The sequence below is a fragment of the Rutidosis leptorrhynchoides genome, chromosome 5 (assembly GCF_046630445.1).
Source record: "Rutidosis leptorrhynchoides isolate AG116_Rl617_1_P2 chromosome 5, CSIRO_AGI_Rlap_v1, whole genome shotgun sequence".
Taxonomy (NCBI): Eukaryota; Viridiplantae; Streptophyta; class Magnoliopsida; order Asterales; family Asteraceae; genus Rutidosis; species Rutidosis leptorrhynchoides.
This window is the reverse complement of record NC_092337.1, coordinates 369,776,524-369,783,212: the sequence shown is the minus strand read 5'-3', so window position 1 is coordinate 369,783,212 and position 6,689 is coordinate 369,776,524. Positions and strand designations below refer to the sequence as shown.

General features: G+C 36.2%; 2 protein-coding genes across 4 annotated transcripts; both read right to left on the bottom strand.

Moving 5' to 3' along the window:
- Positions 1-595: 595 nt before the first annotated feature.
- LOC139848385 (tetraketide alpha-pyrone reductase 2-like) lies at positions 596-2,516 on the bottom strand. Of its 2 annotated transcripts, none has more exons than XM_071838120.1 (6): positions 2,411-2,516; positions 2,108-2,282; positions 1,607-1,799; positions 1,365-1,527; positions 1,010-1,199; positions 596-737 (listed from the first exon to the last, which is right to left on the bottom strand). In XM_071838120.1, exons 1-6 carry the CDS (start codon positions 2,514-2,516, stop codon positions 596-598), a joined length of 969 nt encoding a protein of 322 aa, XP_071694221.1. The 2 variants fall into 2 exon arrangements, with proteins under 2 accessions (XP_071694221.1, XP_071694222.1); XM_071838121.1 differs by having other exon boundaries at positions 1,607-1,795; positions 2,110-2,282.
- Positions 2,517-3,564: 1,048 nt separating this feature from the next.
- LOC139847811 (protein FLX-like 3) lies at positions 3,565-6,484 on the bottom strand. Of its 2 annotated transcripts, none has more exons than XM_071837535.1 (4): positions 6,380-6,484; positions 4,488-5,015; positions 4,271-4,404; positions 3,565-4,078 (listed from the first exon to the last, which is right to left on the bottom strand). In XM_071837535.1, the coding sequence occupies exons 2-4, from the start codon at positions 4,994-4,996 to the stop codon at positions 3,870-3,872; spliced, it is 852 nt and encodes a 283-aa protein (XP_071693636.1). In that variant the 5' UTR covers positions 4,997-5,015; positions 6,380-6,484; the 3' UTR covers positions 3,565-3,869. The 2 variants fall into 2 exon arrangements, with proteins under 2 accessions (XP_071693636.1, XP_071693637.1); XM_071837536.1 differs by having other exon boundaries at positions 4,488-5,005.
- Between the last annotated feature and the right edge of the window lie 205 nt (positions 6,485-6,689).

The following is a 6,689-nucleotide window of genomic DNA, read 5'->3' as shown; positions in this document are numbered from 1 at the left end:
ATGGTCGATCGGTATACGATAAGTGTTATTTCAATAAAAGTTGTTTCTTTTTTATGATGCAAAAGGTGTGATTGACCACGGACACCCTAATCGTGTTTGCCTTTGTTTCTTTTGTATTATGTTTGAACCTTTTTATTATTATGAATGAATGATCAGTTTATGTAATAAGTCCTTACAAGTTTATGTTTGTTTAACCCTTGTTTAACCTATATGGGGAAGTTGGGGTAGTTATCTCATAAATCCTCAGAAACTTAACTGATTCATTATGATTAAATAGTGGATCAAGTAAGGGTTAAAGACAAAAAAATGTTCGGCTCAATTTTAATTTAATTTGATCAACAATCACCCATTCAATTAGTCTTCTTTTTTCACCATTTAAGTTTTGTTAGCAACTAAGGTTTCACTCGGCTGAAGGTTATCTTTTGCAACCCATTATGCACATGGAACTTTATACTCAGAACGTCGAAGCAGTCTCATTAAACGCTCTAGAAATGCATTGATTCCGAAAACCTTACTTGAAATAATATTCAATCTAAAAACATTTATACCAACACCAATATGACCTATATATAGGAAGTTATGAATACGATGAACATCATAGAAACCCTTTATTTTGGAAACTTATGACGCAGTCATCAAACATTTGCTCGAGTGTTTTCAACGGAGGTAACCCGAGCTTCAATATCTTGCTGCTATCCATACTATGCGGATTGGCGTCTCCTTTTCGGCTGCTACACCTAATGGCATTCACACATAATTTGGTAAGTAGCATTAACCAATACACTAAATACGACGAAGGTTTTACTGTTCACAGGGGTAAAAAGGTCATTATGTCATCTTCCTATTTTTTTTTTTTTCGTCGTTGACATCATTCATCTTTTTTTTCCTCCTTTCCTGTCGTTTTTTTGGGTTTTTTTTGCGCAACGAAGTGGGCCACCAAATTACTAATTCAACATTTAATTCTAATACTTGATTATTTCAAAACAAAAATGTATATGCATACGCTTACTTGTCTATATAAGGATATGAGGGGTATTTCGATTTGAGCATTTGAAGGACTTCAGACCAGTGAGCTACGGTGCTCGAACATATGACTCTTCCTGCAGCCTCTTTATTCTCCATTGCGATAATATGAGCAGCCACTACGTCGTCTATGTGCACAAATCCTACTGTAGTGTTTGGGTATTCTTCTAATGCCCCTGATACGAAAGCGTTTGTGAAACTTAATTTCATAGCCATGAGCTCTAATTAGGACAATATTCGTGTAAAATTATGTAGTCTATATGTTTGCCGTTCTAAAAAATGATGTACATTATAGTTCATGTAATAACTAAATCAAGATTCTTTATAAAGTACTTAAGTACCTTTAATATAAGCAAGTATCATTAGAAGTGTACTTGTTGGTTGCGGCGCAAGCAATGGGCCCACAACATAAGCAGGGTTTACGACAACTAGATCAATCCCACTTTCCTTTGCTACACTCCATGCATCTTTCTCTGCTATTGTCTTTGCGTATGCATACCAAAGCTGGATGTAAACAAGAACTTAAATTAACTAAGAGATTAATGATAACATTATGCTTTAACTTTTGTTAATCTCCCATTACATTATACTCTTCGCAGTATTTGGTATCGCTCCAGTGAGATTCATTAAGTGAAGAAACTTGTTGGGCATCGTAACGGTATCTAATCGAAGAGCAGGACGAGGTGAGCACAACCCTTTTCACACTATTGGCTTTCTTGCATGAGCTTAGCACATTCATGGTACCCTTGATGCATGGATCAATTAGTGTTTCCTGCAAAAGATGCTAATGTTATGGTTATATTATATTTTTACTTTGACCGGCTTTGACTCACACCCGACCCGACTCAGACCGACTTTGACCTGACGTTTTAGCGTTGACCGAGTTATTAGACTTTTTTTGAGTGAAACGGGATGGCTAGTCATCAAACCGACTAGTCGAACGAGACGCCACCGATTACAACACCGGACTTTGCTCCTAACGAGGTTTGAGGATATCAGGACACTAGGCTATCTTGGAACAGTTCATAAGAGAACATATGGGCTATAAGCATACAAATACTAATGCTAGTTTGAAGGTATAATTGCCTTTATATTATTATCGTATGAAACGACTACTGGCGATGCAGTATGGAAAACGCCATCAACACCATCTACAGCCTCATCGAAACTTCCTTCTACCATCAGATCGGCCTTCATAAGCTTTAGTCTATCGTGCGCTCCTTTCAGCTCCAACAGATACCCTACTTTTTCAACATTTTCTAGCAATAGAGAAAATCAATAGTTGCATCTATGTCATCAAAATGTAATGATACTTGATTTTTGTTTTTTGTTTTTAATATAAATAAACATGATTTTCAGTTGCATTTATGTCATCACAATGGCGTACCTGGATCTCTGACGGTGGTTCGAACAGTATGACCTTGTTCAAGGAGCGATTTGATGAGGTACGCTGCTATGAATCCGGTGCCACCTGTCACACAGTATTCTGGCATTGTATTTTCCTACTCTTTATTTGTTGGTTTACCTTATGCTTATGCAACTTGATGAGCCTATATGTTTTGTGATTCACATATAGACTTTGTTTTTTGGAGAATTTATAACTCAAGCTTTAGGTGTGTCGCCGTATTTTATAATCTTGCGTCAAAAATGAGTCGTCAATAATGAATTGACTTGTGTATCATGCAGTTGTGGTTGTACATGTGGGCAGGTGATTGTTTGGTCTTTAGCAAGTAGAGAAAATGCAGTAAGAGTGAGTGTCATGTTGGCTGCATGTTCCATCCAAATCTTGGATGATGCTTTGAGTGATACTCATATAGTTTAACTGCACATGTATACACACACTCGATTATTTCATGTTTTATTTGCATTGCCAACGTACCCTTGACGCACCATTAGCATTTTGTGGTTGCTTTATTCGTACAAGTTATGTTTAAATATCTGATTGGTGAAGAAAACAGAATAGAGTATGCAAAGAACATACAACTCAAAAACAGCAAATCAAAATACAATGAACCTTGTGATCCTCTGCAATCTTTAGTTACAAAAATGAATGTATATTAGTTTCTTGTTTGGTCACCTCTTTTATTATCAGACTGACCTATTTTGTTATGTTAAATACACAAAAAAAAGCTCCATGTATCACATCTAAGCGGGATGAATAATGTTGTTATTGTTCTAATCATCAAAGTGTCTTTTACTTCATGTAGTACAAACCCACATATGCTCATCAAATAAAGCCTATATACACAAAAAGCTGAGGGTAAATTAGGGGTTTCACTTTCCAAATACTTGACCCACATTTCAAGTCAAACATCGAGAGTAAATATTCATGCATTTGCTGTTTAAGTTTTCCCGTTAGCAGAACGGGCTTCGCTTTATTCTAATTCGAAAAAAGGTGTTTAACCAAAAAGGATACAAAACCTCATGTCCCAAACTTTAAGCAAGTGTTCAAAAAGTTCTATGTTCATGCAGGTTGTCCAGGCGTTATAAACGAAATAAAAACAAAACTAGGGTTATTTGGGGAAGAAATTGAGCCGTCATTATCTGACTTCAACAATATGAGAAATAAGGATAACTAGACTCGATTCAAATAGTTCAACAACAATTGTTTCGAGCACCATATTGGATTTCATAAGATGAAGTAAATACGATTCGAAACAGACACAAGAACATAAACATGCAGTAAGGTGAAGTTACAGCGTATATGTGCTAACCCACCAGTAATCTATTACACTTGTTAGATGAACTGTAGCTTCGGCATGGTTTAATCATCCATATCCGGTTGTCCAAATTTGTAAAGTGTTCAAGATGCAAGAGATGAAATACCAAATTTCAACGGAGATCGATCAATGACGTGGCAGTCCTCGGTAGTCATATGATCCCAACCCAACACCACCTCCCCCTCCCCCTCCATAAACATCACCATATCCACCTCCACTACCACCACCAACACCACCACCACCGCTGCCGCCACCACCACCATATAGATCGCCATATCCGCCACCTGGATGCCTCATATCTGGGCTTACACTCAACAATCCATATCCACCACCACCTACATTTATAAGAAAAACGCATTATAATCATCTATATTTCCTTTTATTCTTCGTTTAGTTGCAGTATGCTTTCAAACAACATACACTTGCCACTCCAATAAATCATATCGATCCAAATTTACTTTCTACCAATTGATAATAATTTGAGGGAGTTTAAAATTGCATATTTTCGTGATAAAAAAATGACGTACCAAGTCCACGTGCTCTCATCTGCTCCCCTCGAAGCTTCTCTATTTCACGAGCCATTGAAATTAAATTCTTCTCCATTGCTTCCTTTTGAATCATATGTTCCTCGTTTGTTTTTTTCAACATATCATAATCTCTCCTACAAAAATACACAAATATTATATTATTCCACAATAAATCAACATTTTCTGAAATCAAAAAACAATATATTCAATTTAATACCTCATATCAACAAGGTCTTTATGCATCCCATCAATACCAGTCTTAAAAGCCACCACCTGCTCGTTCTCAGCCTTCAATCTACTAGTATCTTTCGTGAGCGCTTGAACTTGGTTCGATAATTCTTGCCTTAAAGAATTCAGTTTCTGAGCTTCGGCTCGTAAATGGCTCACGTCGGCCCTAAGCGGCTCGGTCTCACGAAGCTCAGACTCAAGCTTCCTTCCCCTATCAATTAAATCTCTGGCCCTTGCTTCTCTATCTGCATGTAATTTGGGAATGATTTGACCTAACCGATGAATCTCATCTTTGACCGCAGTCAACTCTCTCTGAAGACTAACGTTTTCTTCAACTACAAGTCCATTGTCAGCCATAATTCGTTGTATATCGTGATGTTGGAGTTCAAGTTCCTCTTCAAGAATTGCAGGGTGAGGAGGAAGGGGCCCAGGCACCCGGTGCACCACAGGAATAAGACCGTCACGAGAACCTCGAATAATACGATTTCTTCCAGACATTTTGATGATCTAAGATACCCTGAAAGATACATACAAAAAATAATCTGTATGCCCATGTTTTTATAAATTTATACTTTTACGCTTTGTTATGTGATCGAAAGAGAAATAAGTTTTGATTCTGATAAGGTAAGTGTAAAAAATTAATCCAAATGAAAAATGACATTTAACTTTCCTCAAATATTGATTATCGACAGACGAATAGCAAATATTGTGAGACATTTATGCGTTGTATGGTTGCAAAACTCGGCCGACTCGGCCGAGTACTCGGAGAAATCGGTAGAATGGAGAAAACGAGAACTCGGCCACAAACTCGGTCAAAATTCGGACAACCTTGGCCAACACCGGTCAAACCTGCAATTTTTTTTGTTTTGTTTCTCACCTTTTTCATATTCTTGGGGGCTGGAAAATGAAACTTGATAGCTGAAATTGGAAGTTAGTGGCCGGAATTTGAGTCAAGGAAGAAAAAGTTAAGGAAGAATAAATGGGATGAGACTAACATATATGGGCTCTATAAGTTAATAATCATTATTATAAACTTAAAAATATATAAAATATATTAAAAAACTAAAAAGTCAAAGTCAACATCCGAGTTCTCCCCGAACTCCTCAAAAACCTCTTGCCGAGTTCTCCCCGAGTCGTGAGTTTTACAACCTTGGTTGTACAACAGGACTAAACTAGATGAATCAGATATAATCGAGCATAAATTGAAGTCTAGTACAAATTCAAAGCTCCTGAAATGGAATAAGAAAGTATGCCAGCATCTAAAAATTTATCAAGAGGAACAAACTACGTTAAACTGACGATCACCTTAAAATTATATTTCCATTTGATCCAAGGCAAGTGATTATGAAGCAAAAAAGGCATCATATTTCATATGCTTAAAGTTGAATTTTAAGTTAAGCAATACACTCGAATTTCAGAAGTGATTATAAAGCAAAAAAGGCATCATATTTCATATGCTTGCGGTTTTCGTATTGACTTATGCAGTTTAAGGCTATAACATTAACAGACAACATACTTACTAAAAAATTTAGTTTATTTCTCTACTGCATTAGCCATAAGACGGTAACAACAAATGCTAAAACGTCGTCGTTAGAATGTATCCGTATCATACACCTTTTAATTCACCAGTAACCGTGAAATTTTCAAATATAATCATGAATTCATTAGAAAACTAGATACGATTTCTAAACCGTCTTATGATATTTAAATCGTTCTAATTCAATGATAATTTTGCCCTATATTTATCAACAGTTCAAGTAAAATCGAATTTCTGTAAGTTTGAATCATGAGCAACACTAACAGTTTGATTTAATTGCAATAGTCGTAATATAATTTGGATTCAAATACAGGAACATAAAAGACGATAATTGTTTGATTTACCTTTATTGGTTCCAAGAATTTGAAGCGAAATCTTCCTCGCGAGCAAAAGAAACCCTACAGGAAACGGGGTAGGTTGCGATAGTAGAACATAAATTGTTTTACATTTATTTTAATTGTTTATGTTTATGTTTATATGTTTATGTATATGTATTTAGAATATTACTAGTTTTTCAACCCTCGCTTCGCGCCGGGTTCGGTTTCCAATGTATTTTACCATGTTTATTTTTTAAAATTATTTCGTGGCTAAAGATGATGTCGTTGAAGCGCAACTCGAGTCGAACGAAAAGGTATAACCCGTCAAAGATTTAGA

What these genes read in the sequence shown, in the direction of transcription:
- LOC139848385 (XM_071838120.1), bottom strand. Translation starts at nt 2,516, where the DNA reads ATGCCAGAATACTGTGTGACAGGTGGCACCGGATTCATAGCAGCGTAC. An exon ending in AACCACCGTCAGAGATCCAG is followed by an intron (nt 2,283 to 2,410) that starts GTACGCCATTGT and finishes CTCTATTGCTAG; the next exon opens with AAAATGTTGAAAAAGTAGGG. An exon ending in TCATATCCTTATATAGACAA is followed by an intron (nt 738 to 1,009) that starts GTAAGCGTATGC and finishes GAATGCCATTAG; the next exon opens with GTGTAGCAGCCGAAAAGGAG.
- LOC139847811 (XM_071837535.1), bottom strand. Translation starts at nt 4,996, where the DNA reads ATGTCTGGAAGAAATCGTATTATTCGAGGTTCTCGTGACGGTCTTATT. An exon ending in AAAGACCTTGTTGATATGAG is followed by an intron (nt 4,405 to 4,487) that starts GTATTAAATTGA and finishes GTATTTTTGTAG; the next exon opens with GAGAGATTATGATATGTTGA. An exon ending in GATGAGAGCACGTGGACTTG is followed by an intron (nt 4,079 to 4,270) that starts GTACGTCATTTT and finishes TTATAAATGTAG; the next exon opens with GTGGTGGTGGATATGGATTG.